At 47.3% G+C, this 25274-nt stretch overlaps 1 protein-coding gene across 9 annotated transcripts in view; it reads left to right on the top strand.

Annotated features, from left to right (window-relative positions):
- LOC149523523 (uncharacterized) overlaps window positions 1–25274 on the top strand; it is a 63632-nt gene that overhangs the window by 5021 nt on the left and 33337 nt on the right. For 3 of the 9 annotated variants that reach the window (XR_016346977.1, XM_089769546.1, XM_089769547.1), the window contains 2 exons: window positions 15188–15349; window positions 16166–16884. The exons of 5 other annotated variants lie outside the window; for them this stretch is intronic. Coding sequence is in view for 2 of the 4 variants with exons in the window: in XM_089769546.1 (XP_089625672.1) it covers window positions 15188–15349; window positions 16166–16236 (233 nt within the window). In the remaining 2 variants the exon portion in view is untranslated. Of the gene's footprint in view, window positions 1–15187; window positions 15350–16165; window positions 16885–25274 lie in introns of those variants that run through there. One more of the 9 variants, XR_016346976.1, reaches the window with a different exon arrangement.

The following is a 25274-nucleotide window of genomic DNA, read 5'->3' as shown; positions in this document are numbered from 1 at the left end:
TTGACTAGTGACTGCAGAAGATCCATACATTTCTGGCCACCTTTGTCGAGCTCTGTTATAAACTGTTGCAGACTCTCTGTGGATATGTTAGTGAATGCTAGGTGGGTACACATGAATACATGCTAGGTAGGTTTGAGCACCAGTTTGTACAGATTTAATGATGTAGGTATCTGGACAGGGGCATTTCTATGGTTCTGTTCTGTGGATTTGTATTTGGGTTTTAGGATTAGGCCTTAGAGGACTCATAGAATGTGAGGTCCTAATTCCACACATAAAATAACAATAACCAGAGTGAACAAAACCATGGAGCTAGTTATGAAAAATGGGAAGAGGGGAGAGAAAGAATCAGAAAATCTTAGTGAAATTTCATTTTTGTTAAATTAACCTTTTTGACTATTTGGCTGTCAGCTCCTGTGTCCTGTAACAAATCAAACCTGAATTTCACAGAATGCACCTGTCCAAGCAATAGATTTGCCTGTTTGGGTCTTGCAGTGAAAAATAGCATGTGAGCAAGGGTGGGGGAGAGCAAGCATGGGGGGGGGGAGGAGAGGGAAAGGAAAGCAGTGAGTGGGGGTGTGGCGTCAGCAGTGGGAGGGGCAAGGGTGTTTGGTTTTTTTGGAATTAGAAAGTTGGCAGCCCTAGAGTCCTCTTCCCCTGCTGATGGGGTGTCCCAGCCTCCTAGTCCCATCTCTGCATTCTGGCTCAGGAAGCCGGCTCTTTTCTCCCTGCTCTATCCCTGCAGGGGCTTGGAGCAAAGATGACATTGTGCAGTGGTTAATGGTGAAGGGGGCACAGTGCAGACTACCGTGTAGGAGTTAGGGTGCGGGAGGGGAGCAGGGGTTAATGGCAAAGGGGGTGTAACATGGGGGTGCAGCAGTTGGAGGAGCCTATGGGGGCCAGTCGAAAGGGGGCACCATGCCCACTGGGACATCAAAATACAAGTTTGCCCGGGGTGCCATTTACCCTAAGGCCAGTTTTGCCTTCCCTAAACAGTGCCATTGCTCCTGCATCTACCCTCCCACTTATATACACCAACCTCCTGCTCTAATTCCTGCACCCCTCCCCTCACTCTCCAACCCTGATTCCTATACCTTCCCACACCCCCGCCTCCTGCCCCAAGTCCCTCCACACCCACCCACTCTCAGCCCCCTTCCCTGAGGTACCCTGCCTCCCTGGAAGGATAATATAACAGTATCTATAAGCAATGTAAATTACTTTCATCCCTGCTCTAATCCATCATGTACAGCACCAAAATCACAAGCATTTACTACATGATGGTCTCCTTTAGCTGACAGATAACAGGTTTTGGAGCTACTATGACCAGAGACATGCTCATACACAAAATCAATGTACTATTGGTTATTTGTGGCTTTCTGTTGCTTGCCAAGTCTTCAGATGAAGCATCAACACACATATGCCCTGCAGGTTTACTGACAGAGTATACTCTGCAGGTCAGAGCTGACAGATAATCATAAATGTCATATGGGTACTTGACTTGGAGAGTCAAAGTCTGAATCAATATCTTCAGGCTGCTTTTTATAGAAAGGGGACAGGGAAGATGTCCTATCTTGAACTGCAATAATCTTTAGTAGCAAAAGTTTTGCAATAGCTATTGTAAAAATATTTTCACGCAGTCTGAATCTAATCAGTGGTTGTAACTCCATTAAAACAAAAAACCCAATGACCACCCAACATCAACAGCAGTCAGTCACCACTGGCTTTGATATGCTTGATGGACTGTACTCAAGGGTGGACTGGGACTGGATTTATTGGACTAGAAATTGCAGGTGAGAAAAGAGTCCCACCAATCTTGAGCCCAGAAACCCCTTGGGGAGGTTCCACAATACCTGTAAGAAATGTAGGTTACTCTCACCCCTGACTGCAGCAGCTAATAGTGGTAGAGAAACTCACATGACTAGTTGTTAAAATTGAGCAAAGGCATAACTGCCACCGGGCCTAGCAGCTTTGTGGCAGAACAGTGCTAATGGTGTGTCTGTGCCCCACCTTTCCAGAGCTATACTATCCTTAATAGAAGCCACTCCGTAAATGATTTGCTAACATTTTCCACTACTCCTGTTAAAAAGTAGTATGGAGCTACTCAGTAAGGAAGGAAATCCATGACTCGTTCTTAGTCCTTCATAAGAACCCAACCGCTGCAGTCTAAAACTACTCATACAAAATAAATGGTGAACACAGATTTGTTTCATAAGAGTTCAGGGCTCTCAGTAGCCTGTGGATTCATATTATGAAACTCCAGTCCAAGTTGCTTTTAATTCAGGGGACTGATGATGCTCGGAATGCAACCGAGCTACACTAAGCCAAATTCACCCTTGCAGTATCACCCTCTAACTCTTTCCATAGTTGACCGTCTGTCTTACAGATCTCTGTCCAAGCCCGGTCGCAGGAATTTCGGTAGGGCGGAGGGGTTTGTAAGTGTGGACCGTAATTTTTTAAATATAAAGGAGCTCAAAATAGTCATGCAATGAGTATGTGTAAGAGCGATTCATGAAAAATGTGAGTGAAAACAGGGATTGGTACAATGATTTTGTTATAACATATTAACAATCTGTACAGTAATAAAGGTTTTATAGAAATGACTTTCCGGGATCATGGTAGACAGTGCAGCAGTGGGTGCAGATGGGGCTTCCAGCCGGGGGGGTCGGGGTCAGGCCCAGGCCCGGGTTCCTCACAGGTGGGAGGTGCCATTCCTCTAGCCCTGCCATATTGCTGCCAACCCTGCCCACCCATCCCCCTGCAACACAGCTCTCCCCCAGGCTCCTAACACAGGAGTTCTCAAACTTTTTGGCCTGTGGCCCACCTGGTTCAATGCAAACCTCTCTGCAGACCCCCAATTGCTAATAGAAACTCACTGTTAATTACATAATGACGCCTGAGCCATTTTGCTAGTGCTGCAGCCAGGGAGAATGGTTTAATTTAACCAGTAAGAAAGGAACTATTAATTGAAAGTATTAATCAGACTAAGTGCTTTAACTTTCTCATGTTAGTTTATCAAACTTCATTTCAAATAAATAAATATTTAATTTAGGTTAAAAACAAAAGGTTCCCATATTTTATTTATTTATGGCAGGGGTGGGGAACCTTTTTTCGGTCAGGGGCCACTGACACACACAAAAAATCAGTTGGGGACCACACAAGTGAAAAGCAAAAAACCAACCCCCCCAACTCTCACTGATGTGGCCCCAAACTGAGCCACCTCACTCCCCTGGTGCTCCAGCCCCAATGGGGGAGGGGCACAGGACAGGGAAGATTGAGGTTCAGGGCTTTTCATAGGCCAGATTTACTCTTCTGGGTTTGTAGGCTTAGTGGATTTTGGGGACCCCGCTAGGCTCTGGGGTTAGGACAAAAATGGGGGGTTCGGTGTGCGGGACAGGGTCGCCAGAGAGAGGAATGAGGATGCAAAATTTGAGTGGGAGGTGGGGTGCAGGAAGTGGTGAGGGTGCAGGGTCTGGATGGGATGTGGGGTGCAGGAGGGGGTGAGGGTGCAGGAGCAGGCTGGGAAGTAGGGTGCAGGAGCAGGCTGGGAGTAGGGTATCTGAGCCGGGGAAGGAGACAAGAGCAAGGAAGGGTGTAGTGTGTGGCCAGGAGAGAGGGTGAAGGAGAAAGGGTGGGTGCATGAGTGGGCTGGGGGTAGGGTGTCTGGCCAGGGGAAAGGGTGTAGGAGTGGGCTGGGGGTAGGGTGTCTGGCCAGGGGAAAGGGTGTAGGAGTGTGCTGGGGGTTGGGTGTCTGGCTGGGGGTAGGAGGAGGCTGGGGGTACAGGGTCTCGATAGGGTGTGTGTGTGAGGAAGCTGGGGCGTGGGGGTCTGAGCATGAGGAGGTGGAGGGCACTTACTTGTCTTTGGGCTCCATGCTGGTCTCAGGCACCACTTCCCACTGTTCCCATTGGCCTACAGGCAGCGCATCCAGGCAAAGTTTTGGGCGGCGTCACTGGGTGTGCGGTGCAGGCAGCGACTCTTTAAAGCAGCGTGTAAACCGAGATATTGGTATTTGGCTGCCCTGGAGCACCTGCTCTCCTCCATGATGGTGGTGAACCCTCAGGAGTGGCCCCATATCTCCCAGATACTTCATTAGCTGGAGGGGCTGCAGCCAGCCTCAAAGGTCTAGGCCACCACCCAGATCTGAGCCTGAGGCCCTGCGTGGCCGGGACAGGGCCAGGACTGTGAGTGGAGGCTGGAATTGCATTTAAAATGGAGCTTGAGGTTAAAGGCAAAACAAGGGTTGTGGGGTGAAGTCCTGCCAGTGCCTGGCTGGCACATGCCATCTGCTTTAGGTCCATGCTGGGTGACCTCCCTACTGCCAGGAACTCAGCCAGTCTTGGCCTGGCCCTGTTGGGGGCACATGCCCTGAGTCCCAGGGTGCCCCCTGCCAGAAGCATGTCTCCCCGGGCTTTGGTGGCCTGTCCTGGAGCTGTGCTTGGTGGGGAGGTAGAAGGGGTGGGCACTTCACCTGCCTCCAGCAGTTACGGCATCAGCATTCCTTGGCCCTGGGAGCGATGCTGGCTTCTGCCACCTCAGCCAGAGCTGGGAGGTTTCCCCTGGGTCTGCTGCCAGGTTCTATGCTGCCCCCGTTTCACCGCTGCTGCTGCTGCTGCCACTGCCGCTGTCTTAGACAGCCTGGAGCCCTCCTCCTTCTGGAAGGGAGGTGGGCTCAGCCTGTGGCCCCCCACAGGGGATCAGTCTGGGTTTTCTGTCCAATGTGTGTGGAGAGAAAAAAAAAAGTCATGCTCTTTCAGGGTGCAGCGTGCCAGCTGCCGCTTGGGCTCCAGCAGCTCGCACTCCACAGGCCGGCTCCGGCGGCAAGAGCAGCAACAGCTCCCCATGAGGAGGGGGAGGGAAAGCGCCTTTTTCCCCGGGGAGCCCAATTGTGCAGCTAGACTCAGGGCTGTCTCTCCACCCCCACCCTCCCAGCAGGCAGCTGGGCTGGTGCTCCAACCTTGTGAGGGAGAGCGAGGCTGCAGTGCCAGTGCGGCCTCCCCACTGCAAGAGAAAGGAAGGGGGCTGATCTCTAGCCACAGGCCACCTTCAAGGCAGCCACGGAGCCCCCCTCGCTGACTTAGGGGACCATGGGGAAGGTGCGTTTGCACCCTTCACACCCCACCTGGCATATGGGGCTGCTGGCTTATTGCTTGCTGTTTGCAGTCTTTCCTACAGTGCTGGAAGATTCTCTCTTTAGCGGTATCCTATGGATTTTATAACAGACTAGAAGACTTACCCAGTGTTGCTTGGGTCCTTCAGGGCAGAGGGTGTGGAAGCATTCTTCTTCAAACTGCAGAAGCACAAGTTACTAGTTTGGGGGGGGGGCTGCTAGCCACTGCAGGCCCCCAGGCAAGCTCTGTGCCCTGGAAGGAGTGCAGCCTTGGGTGGAAGGGGCAGGGCCAGAGGAAGCCAATGTGGCTGGGAGCATGGTGCTGTTCCCCACCCCAGCTCTCAGAGCCACAGAGAGCAGTAACAACGACAGTCACTGGGAGCCCCGTGCCCCTTTGAATCACTATCCCTGCCCCCCTCCCGGGCAACTGCCCTCTTTGCCCCATCATCTGTGGCCTGGCTTAGTTGTAAAGGAATAATATCTTATGGAGTCAGTGCTCTTGTGCAAATTCAAGTGGCCAGTGTAGACAGCTGGCAAGTTTTTGTGAAAAAGCAGCTGCTTTTGTGCAAAATCTTGCCAGTCTAGACACACCCTTGTTTTATTCCTAGAACTGTCAGTTTTTCCTTTAACTGCATGTCTGCCCTGACCCAAGCAGTGTTCTGAGCCATGTTTTGCAGATGGACTTTAATTGCTTGTTAGTAATAGATACTGATGGATTGGTCGTGTTGCTCTAATTAAACTGGAGATGCTAGCAATCTGTGGCTAATTTTCACATATGGGCCCACTATTGCAAACACTTAAGTTGGTGTTACTATTCACCTGTGAGTAGGCTCATTGAAATCAATGGAACTATTGATATAAATGAAGTTATCTATGTCACTAAAACACCTACAGAGTTGGGGCCTTAATATAATTTACATATGAGATAAACTGACAAATTATTGATTCAGAGGGACCAAAGGACTTGCTTTGGCTAGTCTTTTTGTGCCATTGCAATTAACTCACCACTAAAGACTAGCCCAAACTCTGTTCATAACTCAGAGACAAAACATCAGTCATCTTTAAAGATCATGCCTAGTTTTGGGTTTCACTCTCTAGTATCCAGGGCTTGAAGAGCATCAGCAGGCTGGTGAGATGTTATGCAGGGTTCCCTGGGGCATGTCTGTAACTGAAGACAGGCTGATTAAATGAGATGCAGCCTTTCCTTTGAACTTTTTTCCAGCAGAAAAAGTGAGTCATATGGGAGAATAAGAATCTCTGACATAATTATAATTTCTACCCATTATTTGTGAGGCTGGTAAATTAAAAAATTCCCACTGCAGTAACCTGTGCAACAGAGTTCACCATCAAAGCAGGAACATCATATGTCTGGGTGCGTGATAAGATGTACTTGGTATGTATGTGGTTTGACTTCTCTTTAAAATGGTGATAGAGATGCAGCCGTGTTAGTCTGGTCTAGCTGAAACAAAAGACAGAACTATGTAGCACTTTAAAGACTAACAGGATGGTTTATTAGGTGATGAGCTTTCGTGGCCAGAAGTGGGTCTGGCCCAGGAAAGCTGATCACCTAATAAACCATCCTGTTAGTCTTTAAAGTGCTGCATAGTCCTGTCTTTTGCTTCCTCTTCCTGTGTGGCTTCTCCTCCAGATGATGGAGTCTCCACTTGTCTCTGCAGGCAGCCTCCTGCTTTTGGGCACTTCTTCCTTCCTGCCTGCCTCCTGCCTCCTTCCTTCCTTCCCCCCTTCAGCTACAATTGCTGTTGAAAGTTATTTTCTTTCAAAACCTCTAGTCCCTTTTTTCAGGTGATCTCCAGATCAGACTGGTCAGGTGATCAAACTCTTCCACAAGGTGATCTGTTGCTTAGTTACCAGCACAATTTGCAGCCTAGTTCTGCTGAGTAAAAGAAACCAGCTCATTGTCCAAGGGGGTTTTCCATATGAATAGCGGAGAGTGAAGGTTTAATAACCCTTCAGTGTCACCTGTGTTACCACTCTTTGGAATTTCAGCTCAATATGAAAATAAAAAGACAACAGAGAAAGCAGGCAAGCGCCACGTTCAAAATGGAGTTCGCAGTCTGACATGGAGACTCTAGTATCAAAGACGTCAAACTCTTTAGACTCATTTCCTGAAATTTCCACAGTGCTATCTCCAGAACGCCCCACAATATGTAACCCACACAGGTGCTGACTTTTATTTTTCCCAGTGGGTGCTAGGGATGTGAAGGACTAGTCGACAGGCTAATGATTACTTTCTTTCTCCTGCCTTTGCTGCCTCTGTCAGAAAGAGGCAGCAAGGAGGTGGGGAGGGGAGAGAAGAGGAGAGGGTACTTCAAAGCGGCAGCACTGTGTGGAGCCTGGGGCCAGACCCCGAGCTCCACGTGGTGCTGCCCCTTTGAAACACCGTGGGCAGCCTGGGGCCAGCTGGGGTGACCCCAGGCTGCATGAGGTGTTTCAAAGGCTCCATGCAGCACTGCTGCTTTGAAACGCTGTGTGGAACCCACCACAAGGTTCCCCGTGGTGTTTCAAAGTGGCAGCACCACATGGAGCCTTTGGGTAGCTGGGGAGTCCCCAGGGGACCCCAGTCTCCACATGGTGCTGCCACTTTGAAATGCCGTGGGGAGCACAGGGCCAGTGGGGGACTGCCCCACTGGCCCCATGCTGCCCACAGCGCCTTTACTTTTGAAGTATAACAACAGACCTATTCCATTTCTCAAAATGTAACATCCCTAGTGGGTGCCTCCCCTGCATCCCCTGAAGCCCTGCCCCACCTCTTCCTGACCCTGATCTACCCCTCCCACCCAGGTTCCTCCCACCAGCCCCTCAGCAGCCCTGCTGAACAGCTGCGGCTGGTGGCTGCAGGAGCCATGGATGCCTTCGGAGTCAGTGCTTGTGCGTCAGTGGCTTCCTCTGGGCCTGAGCCACAGAGGATGTGAATCTGCTGCACCCCTCCTCAATGCAGTCTGCCACACGAGCAGCAGAGATGCCTGGTTTGGGTTCACTCCCTGACATGAGCCAAGATGGAAGCTCAGTGGAGTAGCCATGTTAGTCTGTAACTTATAAAAACATAAAAGACAATGAGTGGTCCTGTAGCACCTTAGGGCACATATAGACTATGTGCAGCTTACGAAAGAAGATATGCAAATTCGTCCTGAATTTGCATATCTTCTTCCGTTTTTTTTTCCCGGTAGAGGCTTTTCCGATATGTGGCCTGTCTACATGGGGCCAAATATTGGAAACCCTCCCTCCCCTTTGAAAGCCCCCTGTAAACCTCCTTTTAGGAGGATTAAGGGGGCTTTCAAAAGAGGAGGTTTTTGTGATATTTGGCCCTCTGTAGACAGGCCACATATCGGAAAAGCCTCTTCTGGGGGAAAAAAACAGAAGATATGCAAATCCAAGTAATGGATTTTTCAGTTTCTTGGCAAATCTAAAAACTGAAAATCATTTTTTTTCAGTTTGAACAAAATGTTTTGTGTTCACAAAATCAGAATATTTCAGTTGGACTGTCTTAAAATGTTTTACTTTCTAAAATAAAAGTAAAGGAAATTTCAAAACAGTCATTTCAAACTGAAAAATTTAAACATGTCATGTTTTAATTATTTTGGATTTTTTCTAGGTTTTTTTATTAAAACAATTCGGCAAAACAGTAACACTGAAAAGTTTTAAGAAATTGTGCAAAAGCCTGCATGTTTTGGCCCAAAATATTTGCCCAGCTCCAATGTTCCCTCTAATCTTTTCCATCTAGGTGAGGAATTTTTCCAGAGTAAATTTTGTATGTGCACCGAGGCATGTGAAAAACAATGAGGAGTTCTGTGACACCTTGAGAAGAATAGATTTATTAGGAAACAAGATTACATGGGTAAACCCCACTTTATCCAATGAATTGGAGTGGATTTTACAGAGGCTAAAGAGGGTGAAATGCTTATGCCTGTTGTTAGTCCTGTGGCACCTGAGACAGAGACTATCAGGACTACCCCTCGGGCACTTTTGAGGCATGTGTGAATATGCATCAACCAGTAGTAACAAAACCTGGCTGTGGCTGCTCTGCTAATCAGCAGGGCGGCATTTGAATGGCTCCTGAGTAGCTGCACAATGCATGTCTTGCAGGGAACACTGCCCAGTTCTAGTGACAATTCACAAATCATTTATCTTTTCTAATCTGTTTGTGGACACGTCACTTGCCCTTTCTAATTGTTATTGATTTGAGTTTTGTGCCTCCCCAGCCCTGCAGGGGAGATTTTCTCCTATGTTTAAAACACCATAAACATGAGAGAAAATCTGCTACTGTAGCATAAAAGGAAAAAATAGTTAAATTTTGTGTCCTGATTTGTTCGTTTGTGATGTATTTTTAAAAAAAAATCTGAGAGAGGCATAGTTTTTTACATTAGACATTCAAATCTTGTCTACCCTGTTTTTTTAGAAGGGGTCAAGAAGAATACTGTAGAGCACTGCTAAGCTCATAAGGGATGACACATAAGTGAAATCTGATTGCAGGGCAAAGATTTGTATTTAGTCTGTTGCAAATTGTTTAATGTTTGTAACTCAAATGCCTGAATAAAGAGTCAAGAGAAGAAGTGTCTGTCTAAAAGACTGATCACTTGCCACAGAGGTCCTCTTCTGAGACTACCAGGAAAGCCCCAAATTTCCTTCAGACCTTTACATAACAGGCTTACTTAAGGGTATTTACATCTTTTGCATGGTCTGGGCATTTCCCTGCATGGCAACACTCCACCCACCATTGTGGAGAGGATGTGCCTTTTATGACAAAGTCATTCTGAAGAAGTTCATTCTGAGGAGCGAGTTTTTAAAATATTAATGATAAAGGTTAGTGTAATATTTTGTACAGTAAAAGTACCCTGGTAAAAACCTCTGCTTATGACTATATACATTAGGCTAGTTTTTAGGTAGTTATTTAGACTGCACTGATTGGTTTTTGTCTCTCAGCACCATGAACACAATCTAATTACTTTGCTTTCTCACACTGATGTAAACCTAATCTGATTCAGTGTCTTGTGCGAACATGAAAACTACACAATAGAATAAGTATGCACCAAGCCTGGGAAATATTAGGAACATCTCTGATGCACCAATCTCTTGTTAATACCAGTAATTATTCAATAGTAATAGCCAAAAGTGGGTGTTGGCAGTGCCACACCTTAGTACATAGCATTTTGTTATGCAAAACAAAGACTAGGAGTGGTTTGGATTTGGGTCTCATTCAACTGAAAGTGTCTCAGATTTAGAAGGATGGGGAATAATGGAGCTGATTTGGAGAAATGGTTCTGAGTTTGATCCCTCAGTTTCAAATAGAGACACAAATTAGCCATTGGAAACCTCAGAGCTGACTTCCACCCTGGTTCTGGCAAACCTGCTCAAACTTCCACTTTTTTCCAATATTAGGGTTGGGGGTATTGTTTCATTACTTGACACACTATCAACTGTGAGCACAAGTATTGGAAGCAAAGCTGGATCCACATAGGTACCTGTGCAAAGAGCGAGCCGTTGGATTCAGGCCTTATTACAATTTTCATCTTTAAATGCCAATTTTTATTCCCTCCTCTTGTTCTTAGTCTCCTGCCATCTATTCTGGTACTTTAATTCATTCCACTGCATTCAAGTCTTTGATCTCTTAAAATGGAGAATACTGCAGAGGTGCTTCAAAGGTAACATAAGCAATGCCAAAAAAAAATCACATTGGCCCCCAAACCTATTCAGTTTCTTAAATCAGCCTCTTGTGTCTTTTGGTCCATCTTGGATTTTTGCACTTCTCACCTCATAGACTCATAGACTCATAGACTTTAAGGTCAGAAGGGACCATTATGATCATCTAGTCTGACCCCCTGCACAGTGCAGGCCACAGAATCTCACCCACCCCTCTTAGAATAATCCTCTCACCTATGTCTCAGATATTGAAGCCTTCCAATACTTTGAAGGCCCCAACATGCAGAGAGTCCTTCAGCTGTGATCTGTGCCCAATGCTACAGAGGAAGGCGAAAAACCTCCAGGGCCTCTGCCAATCTACCCTGGAGGAAAATTCCTTCCTGACCCCAAATATGGCGATCAGCTAAACCCTGAGCATGTGGGCAAGACTCACCAGCCAGACACCCAGAAAGTTCCCTATAGCAACTCCTATCATCCCTCCATTGACCTATTTCCAACTGGAAATGAATGGTCAATTAGTTACCAAGATCATGTTATTTCATCCAACCATCCCCTTATCATAGAATCAGAACTGGAAGAGACCTCAGAAGGTCGTCAAGTCCAGCCCTCCGCTCTAGGCAGGACCAATCCCATCTAAATCAACCCGGCCAGGGCTTTGTCAAGCCGAGACTTAAACACCTCTAGGGATGGAGACTCCACTACTTCCCTAGGTAACCCATTCCAATGCTTCACTACCCTCCTAGTAAAATAGTTTTTCCTAATATCCAATCTGGACCTCTCCCACCACAACTTGAGACCATTGCTCCTTGTTCTGCCATCTGTCACTACTGAGAACAGCCTCTCTCCATCCTCTTTGGAACCTCCCTTCAGGAAGTTGAAGGCTGCTATCAAGTCCCCCCTCACTCTTCGCTTCTGCAGACTAAACAGACCCAAATCCCTCAGCCTCTCCTCGTAGGTCATATGCTCCAGACCCCTAATCATTTTGGTTGCCCTCCGCTGGACCCTCTCCAATGCGTCCGCATCCTTTTTGTAGTGGGGGGCCCAGAACTGGACACAGTACTCCAGATGTGGCCTCACCAAAGCCGAATAAAGGGGAATAATGACATCTCTGGATCTGCTGGCAATGCTCCTCTTAATGCATCCTAATATGCCATTAGCCTTCTTGGCTACAAGGGCACACTGTTGACTCATATCTAGCTTCTCATCCACTGTAACCCCCAGGTCCTTTTCTGCAGAACTACTACTTAACTGGTTGGTCCCCAGCCTGTAACTATGCTTGGGATTCTTCCGTCCCAAGTGCAGGACTCTACACTTGTCTTTGTTGAATCTCATGAGATTTCTAGTGGCCCAATCCTCCAATTTGTCTAAGTCACTCTGGACCCTATCTCTGCCCTTAAGCGTATCTACCTCTCCCCCTAGCTTAGTGTCATCTGCAAACTTGCTGAGGGTGCAATCTATCCCCTCATCCAGGTCATTAATAAAGATATTGAACAAAACCGGTCCTAGAACCGAACCTTGGGGCACTCCACTAGAAACCGACCGCCATCCTGACATCGAACCGTTGATCACTACCCGCTGGGCCCGGCCTTCTAGCCATCTTTCTATCCATCTTACCGTCCATTTATCCAATCCGCATTCCCTTAACTTGCTGGCAAGAATATTGTGGGAGACCGTATCAAAAGCCTTGCTAAAGTCAAGGTATATAACATCCACTGACTTTCCCATGTCCACTGAGCCAGTTACCTCATCATAGAAGCTAATCAGATTGGTCAAGCACGACTTGCCCTTTGTGAATCCATGCTGACTATTCCTGATCACTTTCCTCTCATTCAAGTGTCTCAAAATGGATTCCTTTAGGATCCCTTCCATGATTTTTCCAGGAACCGAGGTAAGACTGACCGGCCTATAGTTCCCTGGATCGTCCTTCTTCCCTTTTTTGAAGATGGGCACTACATTTGCCTTTTTCCAATCATCCGGGATTTCGCCCGATCTCCACGACTTTTCAAAGATAATGGCCAAAGGCTCCTCAATGACATTTGCCAACTCCTTCAGTACCCTTGGGTGCATTAAGTCTGGACCCATGGATTTGTGTACGTTTAGATTTTCTAAATAGTTCCTAACCTGTTCTTTACCCACCAAGGGCTGTCCATCTTCTTCCCATCTTGCGTCGCTTAGCACAGGAGTCCAGGAGCCGACCTTGTCCGTGAATACAGAGGCAAAGAAAGCATTGAGTACTTCAGCTTTCCCCACATCCTCTGTCACTAGGTTACCTCCTTCATCCATTAGGGACTGCACACCCTCTCTGATCACCTTCTTTTTGTTGACATGCCTGTAGAAACCTTTCTTGTTATCCTTCACATCCTTAGCCAGTCGCAACTCCATTTGCGCTTTCGCCTTCCTGATAACCCCCCGGCATTCTCGAACTATACATTTAAGCTCCTCCCTAGTCATTTGTCCAAGTTTCCACTTTCTGTAAGCTTCCTTTTTGTGCTTAAGTACACCAAGGATTTCCCCTGTAAGCCAATCCGGTCTCCTACCAGGTTTGCCTCTCTTGCTACGTGTCGGGATGGTTTCTTTCTGTGCCTTCAATAAGGCTTCTTTAAAATACTGCCAGCTGTCCTGGACTCCTTTCCCCTTCATGTTAACATCCCAGGGGATTCTTTCCATCAGATCTCTGAGGGAGTCAAAATCTGCTTTTTTGAAGTCCAAGGTGTGTATTTTACTACTCTCTTTTCTTCCTTTGGTCAGGATCCTGAAATCTACCATCTCATGATCACTGCTTCCCAGGTTGTCACCCACCTCTACGTCCCCTATTAGTTCCTCCCTGTTTGTGAGGAGAAGGTCAAGCTGTGCACGGCCCCTGGTCGGATCCTTCAGCACTTGTACCAAGAAGTTATCCCCAACATTCTCCAAAAACTTCCTGGATTGCCTGTGTACTGCCGTATTGGCCCATTCCCCGCCCATTCCCCATTAGGTGTGTGTTTATGAGTTTATGCCGCTCTTTCGGATATATTGGGTAAAGTGCCTGGTGCCTGCTAGAAGGAGCTTTGACCCCATGCCCCACTGGTAATTAATTCTGCACCTCACTGCCTCCTTCTCCCCAGCAGCAGCAGGGTTTACCACCGCTTATCCCACCAGTAGCAACAGGGGGCCTGAGCTACACATCCCTGGGTTGCCTTTTGCCCAAATCATCCAAGATTTAGTGAGGGTTATATAGTAGGAATCATGGATAGGTTAAGGATAAGGTGCTGTGAATTTCTGTTTACTGCCCGTGACTGTTTGTGACTTTTACTAAAAATACCCATGACTAAAATGTAGCCTTGTTTATAATAATGCCCACCAGGAGCTCTCTTCCAAAGAGTGAAAACTTCTGTACATGTAATTTCTTCAGTAACAAAAGTCTGAGCTGTAGCAGCTTAATGTGTAGACCGTAGCACAGAGCCCTGTGAGCCACCTTCTCTGCTCATGATGCCTTAGCTGCCACGTCGGTTGTAAATGCTATTGACAAGAGATTTATAACTTGGCTGCATTAACCTGCATCAATTTAAGACTTGGCATGTGATCCACTAATTAAAGGGAAGTTTAAATCTGACCCTTTCACATTTCTGTAAAACTATTCTCTATCTCTAAATTGCATGGGATAGGCCTACATACTGGGAACAAGTTCTGTGGCTCGCTTCAGGGTAACTCTACCGAAGTCTGGACAGTTAGTTCCATGCAGAGGACCCGATGCTGGAGCTATTGACTACAGGCAGTCCCCGGGTTACATGGATCCGACTTACATCGGATCCCTACTTACAAACGGGGTGAGGCAACCCCGCACTAGCTGCTTCCCCCCAGCAGACCAGGGAGACGTGAAGCTAGCGCCCCCTCCCCCCCAGCAGACCAGGGAGACGCAGAGCGGCTTTTCTCAGCAGACACCTCAGCTTGAGAATAAAGGACTGAGGGAAGTGAGGTGTGGGAGAATAAAACTGAGCTCTGGAGAAATGTTTGGCTAAAGTTTCCCCTACAATATGTACCAGTTCCGACTTACATACAGATTCAACTTAAGAACAAACCTACAGTCCCTATCTTGTACGTAACCTGGGGACTGCCTGTAATAAGAATGAGGAGTCTTTTCGCTGAGTTGAATGAATATTGGGTTGAACTCCCTCAGGATGAAAATAGAAGCACAATTTGGTTCTTACTGCCTCTGGTCACAGTAGATGCCCCCAGATTCCCATACAGCTAACTTCGATAAAGATCTCTTGAGACCAACTGGCTGCGGGCACAGAGATACATTAGAGGTAGAAGAATTGAATGCAAGATCCCTAATGAAATCCTATGTTATACCAGCCATATGTCTCATAATAATTGCAATTTACATAATTCCATGATAATGTGAAGTTATGCATATATCCTAAAAGTATGTTCCTGTGCCTTGAGGCAAACGTCTCCAGACAGAGATAGGAGACGCACATCTCCTGGGGACTACTGTGTGTCTCACAATAGAAGTCTATCAGCATGTAGAATTAAATGAAGAGCTTGCAGATGCTTCAGAAGGAAATCCAGAGGAAGACATAGTGGCAGGGAGAAGCCTATTGTCAGGTAAAGTTCAAAGGTCTGTGTGACGGGGCAGGGCAGCCCTACACTGAACAAGGGGAAGTAGAGCATGCCTATGCGGGGGGAAGGGGGAATACGCCCCTCCTCTGCGACCCTGCTGGGCATGCTCCCAGTGCAGCCCAAATATAAAAGCCTGCAGCGCAGCTCAGTTGGGGCTGACCTTGGGAGAAGAAGGCTCTCCTGCCAGAGCACCAGAGCCACAGCTACTGCCGCCACTGCTGCCGCCACTGCCAACACAGCCCTCGAGACGATCTCTACTGCCTCGCCGGCCAAGCCTTGCAGCCAAGGCATCACCGCAGGTGCAATTGCCGTAGGACCAACCAACCCAGCAGCCACTGACATGGGATCTGGACAAGACTGTAGAGTCCGCGGTAGCCAGGGGGATGGGGGAGGAAGCAGCCCTGGGCGGGGCCTGGGAAGTGACCCGGCGGGCTCGGCATGTTTTGGGGAGAGCTCCCCGCCGAGCCAGTGGTGGGAACTGCCCACCACTGATAGGACCCTAGGCTGGGGCCTGGAGGAGAGGGAGGGCCCGGGCCGCCCTACCCAACCCCTTGCTATGGAACTGTGATTAGGCTGCTGGGCCTGAGGGACAGTGATTAGGCCTCAGGACCTGCAGAGCAGGGCCTGGAACCCCAGGCTGCCAGGTCAGGGAGAAACCTGGAGTGAGGCAACCCAGTACAGTCTGCAGTAGCATTAATAAAGACAAGGCCAACACACAGGAAAAGTCCAGCCTCCCTGAGACCAGACGTGTTCGTGATCACTGGAGTAATTGGCACAGTTATTTATTTTTGTTGTATTTAGAAATGAACTTGGAGATGCTTCCACGTTGGATTATGGATGCTGTCCCTTTAAGGACTGGATTGGGCACTTAATTGTAGTTTGCAGATGAGAGCAGCATGGGAGATCTTGCCTTATCGCCAGTGTGGAAGATCCCGTCTCTGTCAGGTCAGGTCAGAAACTGTCAAAACGTGGGTTAACCAACTTACCTGTTCAGAAAGGAAGCCTCCTTCTTGAAAGTGCATTTACAATCAGCTTTCCCTTGAGAGACATTAAATGCATAAACGTCATGTGTAGCAGATGGCATGTAAACCTCAATAAAGAGAAACATTCCTTCCCTGGTATTAGATTAGACACTTATTTTGGCAACTTTGACTTAGCTGCGGGTTAGCAAGTTGGCCTTCTTTTAAGTCAGAGGAAGGTGCTTATCAGTAAATACATTAGCGGTGAGACTCCCTAGGACCACTGATTTAGGTCAAGGCTTTTGTTTTCAGTTGAGTTAATAAATGGTTAAAAAATTGCTCTTGAAAGAGCACAACTAAATAAACCAGCCCTGCTGCATTTGACACTAAGATCAGGGCTGGAAGATGCCAAGAAATGTTAATCTTCTCCTATTACTCCCACAAAGCTTATGGCTTGGGAAAGACTCCTGCTCCATCTACAGCACCGTAGAACCATGTCTGCAGACCTGTGCTGGAATGATTGGAAAAGTGACTGAGCGAAAATGGCCCCATCTTACGCAACAGCTCTGTTCCCAGGGTGTGGTGGAATCAGATCTGCTGACTCCAGAGGGCTAAATCCACCAAGGTGCTGCAGTGCTCAGTCAAGGCTGGGATAAGACAGGCCGAGGCCCTAAACTAGAGCACTACCAAAAATGCGTATTAGTTTAACAGAAAGGACAATTAAAATAGAAATAATAACGTTCTGTAGTTGCATATATACTGGTACATAGGTGAGAATACAACTAAAAACTAGTCCTTTTTTTTATTTAGAGGCCTCCTCATAGTCTGAGGCCCTAAGCTGTAGCTTACTTAGCTTGTGCATAACTCTGACACTGTCATGCAGGCCTGGATGTTTCTTGACTTGCTCTCTTCATCCATCTCTTGTGCAGGGCCTAAACCATAGGGATCCTCTGAGTGTGGCAAGAGGATTGGTCCCCTGGCCAGGGCCAGCCCACAACATTTTGGCACCTGAGGCGGGGAGCTTAAATGACGCCCCCTCGCTTGGGCCAAAACTTTGAAAGGGCTCTTGTGCCCTCCTTCCTCCAGCACAGCACTCCACCATCTCTGCATCTAGAGCAGAGAATACATATGCACCAGCAGCAGACACAATTCTCTACACTCTGGGTCCTAGTGGCTCCCCCGCACAGTCTGGCACCTGAGGCCTCAGTTCACCTCATGGTAGGGCCAGCCCTGCCCTTGGCTGGCAAGTGGAATGCCTAGTTGGAGACCTCTTCAGGGTTTTGGCTTCAGCAGGGGCTCCACACAGGTCACTAGCTGTGGAGTGGCAGCGGTGCTCAGGCAGCTTTGTGCATGCCCACTAGTGCCTAGGGGCTCCTCGGTGGCCGTGTTTGTTTCAATTTCAGACTGTGAGGGGGACTTAGGCGCCTAAGGAGAGCCTCACTTCCCTACCTTCTGTGGAGTGGCCCACGTGAGGGGCATGCCACAGAAAAGTGATACAGCCTCTAGGAGTGTTAACTACTCCACCCCACACATCCCTGCTCCCTCCTGTTGTGCGGACCCCAGAAATGACTATCCGAGGTAAAGGAGGTATTACTCCTGTTTCAGTCCCTCTTCCTCATGGGAGGGACAGTGGCAGGCAGGAAGTTCCATCAGCACATAGGGAAATAGGGTTTTTTTTAAACCAGCCCTTGCCACCTCCTTCCCCCGGGCTAGGACAGGAGACCCTCGCGAATACAGAAAACCACGAATAGTGATTCTGCAAATTGCGAGAGTCCCCTGTATAAAGTGACCAAAGCTAACAAAGTATGAGACACTGGCAGGCTTGCAGCGGTTGTGCTGAGGAAGCAAAAGCCTGTTGTGTTTTGTGTTGACATATGTTCGCACCTGCCCTTTGTTGGCAATGGCAAATAAATCTGGCCTCTATTGACCCTTCTGTAGTGTGACTTGTGCTTACCTGTAGCAGGAGTCTTAGGTGTCCTGAGCTAGAACATGCTGGCAGCCCTGATCCGCCTCCTTCAGCTCAGCTGAGAAGTTTCTTTTTCTGAGCCTTTTAGTATTAGGTAGTTGATTTCAGGTGGGATCTGACTGGCCCAAAGTACTGAAGGTTCCTCTGTATGTACCATATTTCAAACAAGCCAGCTTAGAATTTTTATTGCAAATGGTGTTCTATGGCCCGTTCAAGGATGCCAGTTAAATACTAGCAAACGTCTCTGGTGGCTGGAGTAGTGATGAAATAATCATCCCTTTGGGTATTCCAAACATAACATCTCTAATACTGTTAAGTGCAGTGATTGTGTGCTAACCAGGCCCTCTAAAATATTCTAACAGACTCTCCAAAGTCTTGCTCATAACCAATGCGCCGAGATGAGGTCGTCAGGCTAGAGTTCTTAGTGGTTACTCTGAAACAGGGAGGCTTCTGGTTTCTGGCAGGCTGGAGGGTAAAGATGCTGTTCTAGAGTTTTTGACTGAGCTCAGTTCTCATGTACATTTCAATGTTTAACAGCATTTCTCTTGGCGCTGGTACGCTCCCTTTTCAGGGAGGAGATTTGGTTGTTCCATCCTTCCAGGCCCACTGACAGGGGGACCAAAAGGGCAACCATCCCAGGGCCCAGTGATTCAAAAAGGCTCAGGGCTTTGGCTCCTGCTCCTGCTGCGGCAGTGGTGGCCCAGAGCCCGGAGCCCTTTCAGTCATCACTGGAGAAGCCGTGGCACACTCCGGGTGGCTCTGACAGCTGCTAAGGGAGGCAAGGGCACCACACAGTGCACACCAGGCAGCGCTGGGAGGGGCTCCACACTTCAGTAGTGCTGAAGGCTGGCTGCCTCTTCTGCCTGAGGTCCAGCCCTTTCCTGGAGCATGCAGCTGGGCTCCCACCATCTTGCCTGGAGGCCCTGTGTGGCTATTGGCGCCTCTGCATCCTTTACTTCTGTGGCCATAAACCAGGGGTGGGGAACCTTTTTTGGGGCAGGGGTCTCTGACCCACAGAAAAATCAGGACCACACACAAAAGACCTTCACTAAGGTAGCATCCAACTGAGAAGTGGAAAGACACCCCTCACATTCCCCTCACACACTAGAGCCTAGGGGGGCACAGCCTAGCAGATTTTGTGTGCTCCATGCCCAGAATAGGGCAGTAGGAGGGCTGGCACACTAGCACAGGCTCCCCAGTGCAATAGGGGCTGCAAGCCTTGGGGGCCAGATCCAGGGAAGCCCAGGGGCCACATCTGGCCCTCAGGCCTGAATTTCTCCACATCTGCCATATAAACAATGGATAACTGGCCCTGATAACTGTATAGAGTCCTGTTCTTGTCCGAGTGCAGTGTGCGTGGGTGAGAGAGCGTGTCCTTGAGGAAGGATATCCATCCCTAGCGAGTGCCTATGGGCATCTACCCCTGCTGGAATGGAAGCACTCGTGTTTCCCACTCACAACCTGCCACCAGCTGGAACTCTGATACAGTGAAATCATTTCTGACACGTTGTTGAGGGGCAGTGCGTTGGAAGAAGCTGTAGTTTAGATCAGACAGCTCAGGGCTAGAGGGTAAAATGATGCATAAACAGCCTCAATAACCATAAGATTGGAACAATTTTTAAAATCCATGTAAAATACTATTTTGCACAATTAGCCCATGACAATCGGCATCACTAGGTATCAGACAGGCAGAGTTTTGTATGTGTCACAAAGACTGGGTTCTACACTTCCATACGTATATGGAAAAGCCACATGGCCAGTTATAGGAGTAAACATTAAAACAACTGAACTGTGAAAAAGAGAAACTCTTCTACTTCAGGGCATAAGTTAATGGGGCTAGGAAGAATCTATCCTTATGGGCAGAGTATTCTGTAGCTGTCTAGAACAGTGTATCTCACCTATTTCACTGAAGCACCTGGTAATGGCAACCGTCAACAATGCAACTGTACTACCACTCATCTGAGCCACACTGTCACCATGGTCCTATATTCCACATTGTCTATCGAACTACTTCTAATTCTTTCTTTGAAGAAAAGAAAGTTAAATTGTTAAAGAGCTTGGCTTTAGAGAAATCTTTGCTCACTGGTCTTAGATTAATGGACAGGGATCCAGACTCCTTTGCACTACTCCACTTAGTTAAAATTAATACTACCTTATTATGACTGTGGATGGCAGGGGTTTCCCCCTCCTCAAGTCCTCTGCAGACCCCTCCCAGGTCCCTACACAGTCGCTTGTATCCCCTGTAGGCAACACCTAAATCGTGCCCAGAGAACCTTAGCCAAGAAAAAAACCCTCTGCCCTTCACGCAATAACTAATCCAAGTCTCCGCTCCAGGGGCTTATTCCCCACTCTTGGCCCTAGCACTATACACAATTCTCTCTCTCCGAGAAACCAACGGGAGGAGGAAAGTGCCCCGGGGGCTTTTCCTTTATAAAGACAAGAAGGGGTGACCTGGAACTCAGGCAGTATTCCTAGGCCAGCCTTTTGGGCTTAGTGTAAATATGGCCGACCTCCAGCCGTTTTGGTAAGAGTGTATTGATCTACCCGATGGGTCTTGCAGCTTTGGGAGCAGTGATACTTGTCGCAGGCTCCCTCTTGGGACGCCTGTATCAGGAGCATAAGAACGGCCCTACTGGGTCAGACCAACAGTCCATCCAGCCCAGTATCCTGTCTGCCGACAGTGGCCAATACCAGATGCCCCAGTGGGAGGGGACACAAGAGGTAATCCTCATGTGATCCCCTGTCACCCACTTCCAGAGAAACAGAGGCTAGGGACAGCCCACTTCCTGTTCACCACCTCTGCTTGTGGCAGCTTTTTAACCTCCTCTCCAGAGCAAGCTTGGCAGGTTTACTTAGTTGGTGCAGAACAGGCCCAATGTAGCTCATTAGTCTCCTCTTTGCCAGAGTGAGAGCGTTTCCTTTCACGCTGTGAGTGAGCCTGCTGTAGTCAGACAGCCCCTCAGACGGGCAAGGTGATGAGGTGGGAAATGTGGCAGGACCTAACATTCTGAATATCCCAGCTTGGAAATGGCAACGCTTAATGTTCAGCACTCGTTTGATCTACACTTGGTACATCTTTTGGAAATGTCCACTTGACTATTAACAAGCCACTCAGTCTGGTGGAGACAAGACATGAAGTAGCATAGAGCACTCAACTGTCCAGTGTCTCATGGTAGCTCAGGTGTGATGCACATGGATTTTGGGGGAAGTGCGATGCTTTCTTATTAACTTGGTTGCATTTCACCAACAAACCCAGAAAGACCTCAGAGGAGGCTACTGCTTCAGACTCCTGAGCCAGGAAGCAGCATGGCACTTAAAACTCCCCAAGAGGAGTATTTATGTACAGGAAGTGGAGGCCCTGAGGACTCCATAGTGACGAGGGCTCTTCTAATGTAAAGAAAGGTATAGTATAGAAACAGTCCAAAGATCTCCCAGCCTGTTGACACTCCTCAGACACACCCTGAGCCACTATCCCTGTTCACCCCTCTCACCTCACTGTTCTAACTGATGGATGAATAGGAAGTTCTGGTCTAGTGTTGGTTCAGCCATTGGAGAAAAGGAGACCCAATAGAACTCTGGCTCTACCTGCATCATTTTCCACTCCTTTCCCTCAGAGATCACTGGTGTTAGAGTGCTGCAGCCAATAACAAGATAAAGGCTGTAGATCCAGAGTAAAACAAGCCCAGAAGTTTTAAAATGCAAATTTTCATTCCATCGGAAAACACAAAGGTCACCAATGAATTGAACATCTTGCAGACGAAACCGCCACCGTGTGGCCTCAAGGTGGTAGTACAGTTTCAAGAGCAAAAGCCCTGAAATGCCAAAAGCAGCGGAAGGAACTCAGAGGTTTATACATGATTTTGATATTAAACCCAAAGTTTTAATGTTTCCATAATGTTGCATAAAGCAATCTAGCAGGTGGCTTTTAAAATCAAACATTCTAAGCATTCACAACCATGGCCCAGCCTGCTCATTGTGCTAATATATGAAAACTAGGAAAGAAAAAGTGACTGCTCATTTGTTCAAGCTAAAATGCAAAATTGGACTTGTAGAATTCCTTTTCTTATTAAAAAAACAACCCCCCCCCCAAGCGACTACTATTGCAGTCAAAGAAACATGTACAAGTAGCCCACATTCTTGGGCTTTAAAGTTTATAATGTTATAGAACTTTGACTCACCAACCTTTGAGTTTTGGATTTGAAAAGTGAAAGCAGCCATAGATACCACGCAGTTGAGTATTTGCAGTTTGCATGTTGTTTGATTTCAACAGACCAGATTCTGATCCGCTAACTCACATTGAGGAGTACTGGAAAAATTTAAAAAACAACACATAGTCTTGCAGCTCTTTACAGACTAAAAAAAAAATGTTAATGGTATCATGAGCTTTCATGGGCACAACCCACTTCTTCAGATAAATGGAGTTTAAGGGGTCCAGTTTTTAAATAAATAACACAGAGAAGGGATGGGGGAGAGACGGAAAGAGAAGAAAAAAAAAAGGGCGAACCAAATTGTCAATTAGAGTGTCTATGCTAAATGAAACTGGTAAGAATACTTGGTACCCACTTTGAGCACACTTTTTTTTTTTATGTCATTAAGATGTGTGATGTAGCCAGCCATCTAGCCAATGTCTTTGTTTAGACTTCTCTTGTGGGAATCAAACTTGTAAATGAAATTAAGTTCTGTAGTTTCCCTGTTGAGCTGGCTTTTGAAATGAGTTTGAACTAATAGGTGACTTTGAGATCCATTCATGAGTGCCTACCACTCATTGATGTTCCCCAGCAGGTTTCTGTGTTGCCTGTTTCTGTGAGGCGTACTGCTCTTCCCTTGCTGTCCCACTAATTTCTATGAGGCTAACTGCAGAGTAAGGCTTCCCTGGATCTGAACAGACTTTGGAGCAGCGTGTCTTGGACACTGGGGATAGCTGAGCCACCATGTGCTGCCAGATTGCATCCCGAATGGGCAACCATTTCATACCTGTCTGCTGATCTACCAGACAGAAGCCAAATAATGCTGATATCGATTGGAGAGTTAGGCCAGCATGTGCCGGGCAAGGGAGTGACAGTGACACCCAGCAGTGCACTGAATTTTGAGAGAGCAGGAATGGACACAAAGACTTGTGTGAGGCAGGCTCCTTAGTCTGGCCCGTGACCAAATGTGTTTTATGTGGAGGAAATGTAAAGGCAGGTTTATCTAGTTGGGACAGTGTAACTGAGGCACCCTGGGAGAGTGAAATGTGATCACTTAAAGCTCTTTCCCACAATAGGAACAGGATTTGCTCCACTCCAGCCTTAATGTTAGGTTAATCACAACTCGTAAGTAATCTACAAGGAAGCGGGAGAGTGGTAGCAAAAAGGGGCTGATGTGAATGGAGGACCCTCAAAGAGGTATGAGGGGACTGACATACACCCAGTGGTGAGAGACAAAGGTGGAAATAAAGGGATTTTAGAATGATGGAGGGGAGACGAGAACAATGCGCTTCATCAAAAGGAAGTGGGGAACCCATAAAGATCACCACAGTTGTTCTGACTGATCCTACCCAAGAAGATAACTACTCATTGCCCCCTCACATTTAGCTTAAGAAGTGGGTAACAATCAACGTTCCCTCTAATTTTTTCCATCCATGTACGGAAAAAATTGCTTTATGTGCACCACCAGGAGAAACACATGCTGCTGGATATGGGCACTGTGGGTGCTCTTTTAACCAGCTGGGAGGCACTTGAGTCTCTCCTGAATGGCTGCCCAAGCACACAGCTTGCAGGGAGCACTGGCGACAATATTGTAAAATCTGGAAAAGCGCCTGAGTATTAGGGTGCCTACACAAGCCAAACCTGAGAACCATACCTTTGGGATTCCTCCCCTACTCATTTTCAATATATTTTTGCCACTACTGAAGCTGTAGGAAACCCCATCTAATTAGTGGCAGTGCTGGAGGAAAATGAAAACTGTCTCTTCTCCCTGGCTTCTAGAACAGATAATTGTCTAAAAAATGCAGAGCCAACACTGGGCCATAAGCCCCGGCAGCGGAAGTTTAGGGCACAGAATTATTTTTCTTGGCTAAACTTCTGAGGGCTTGATTTAGGCATTCCTTACAAAGCTGTCTTTGGCATTGGGAGGACTACGTATTTGTAGGATCGAGTTCCTCAGGATATTACATTTCTATAAGCAACTGTATAACCTATAGCAGTCTTGGCAGGCAGGTGCGGGGAGGCATCATGCAAAGATTTAAGATACATCCTTAGCCATGGTAGAGCTTGTCTAAGAAAACACGGGAAGGGATGAGAAAGAGAGAGAGAGATGCGTCAGAATGGATTCTGTGTGGCCTTTAGCAGAATAGTCAATGGATAAGAAGAGTCAGTCGAGCTAAGAAGGCAGGCATATTTATAACCTCTGGTCTGTCTCTGGGAATTCTGAGGAGCAATATCTGCTTGTCTGAGAAAGAAAGTGGAGCCAGAAATCCCCATGAATCCACTTCAAAGACTTAATTGGGAGGCTTAGTGTGTACCAGTAGACTAGGTACTATAGAAGGGGGAGGTTTACAACATACCCAAAAGAAAAATTCCATTGACAGTCAACAGGCGCTGTGCTTTTCCTAAGTCATTCAAATGCTTTTGAAAATCCCTCATTTAGCCAGTAAATAGGGCTGAAAACCAATTGAAATAAGACAAATACCATGATGTTCTAATACTGCCTTACCGTCACCAGGGTGAATAAAGGATTATGTTCACCAATGTAGAAACATTCGCATACTTGGGGAGAACCATTGTATATTGGAACAAGTCAGGAAGTCCAGAACAAAATCAGCAAAGCCAGAAACACCTCAGGAGCTTAAATAGGTCTGCAAATCAGCAAAATCAACACCAAAACCAACTCAAGATTTGGCTTTCCACATTACTTTATAGAGCAGAATGCTGGGGAACGAGAAAGCATGACATATCCAAATTGTCTTCATTTCATCCAACATGCCTTGATTCCATACAACCTTCCT

The sequence above is a fragment of the Pelodiscus sinensis genome, chromosome 16 (assembly GCF_052426305.1).
Source record: "Pelodiscus sinensis isolate ZL-2025 chromosome 16, ASM5242630v1, whole genome shotgun sequence".
Classification (NCBI taxonomy): domain Eukaryota; kingdom Metazoa; phylum Chordata; order Testudines; family Trionychidae; genus Pelodiscus; species Pelodiscus sinensis.
Note: the sequence above shows the minus strand (reverse complement) of the source record. Positions and strands in the feature narration are given on the sequence as shown.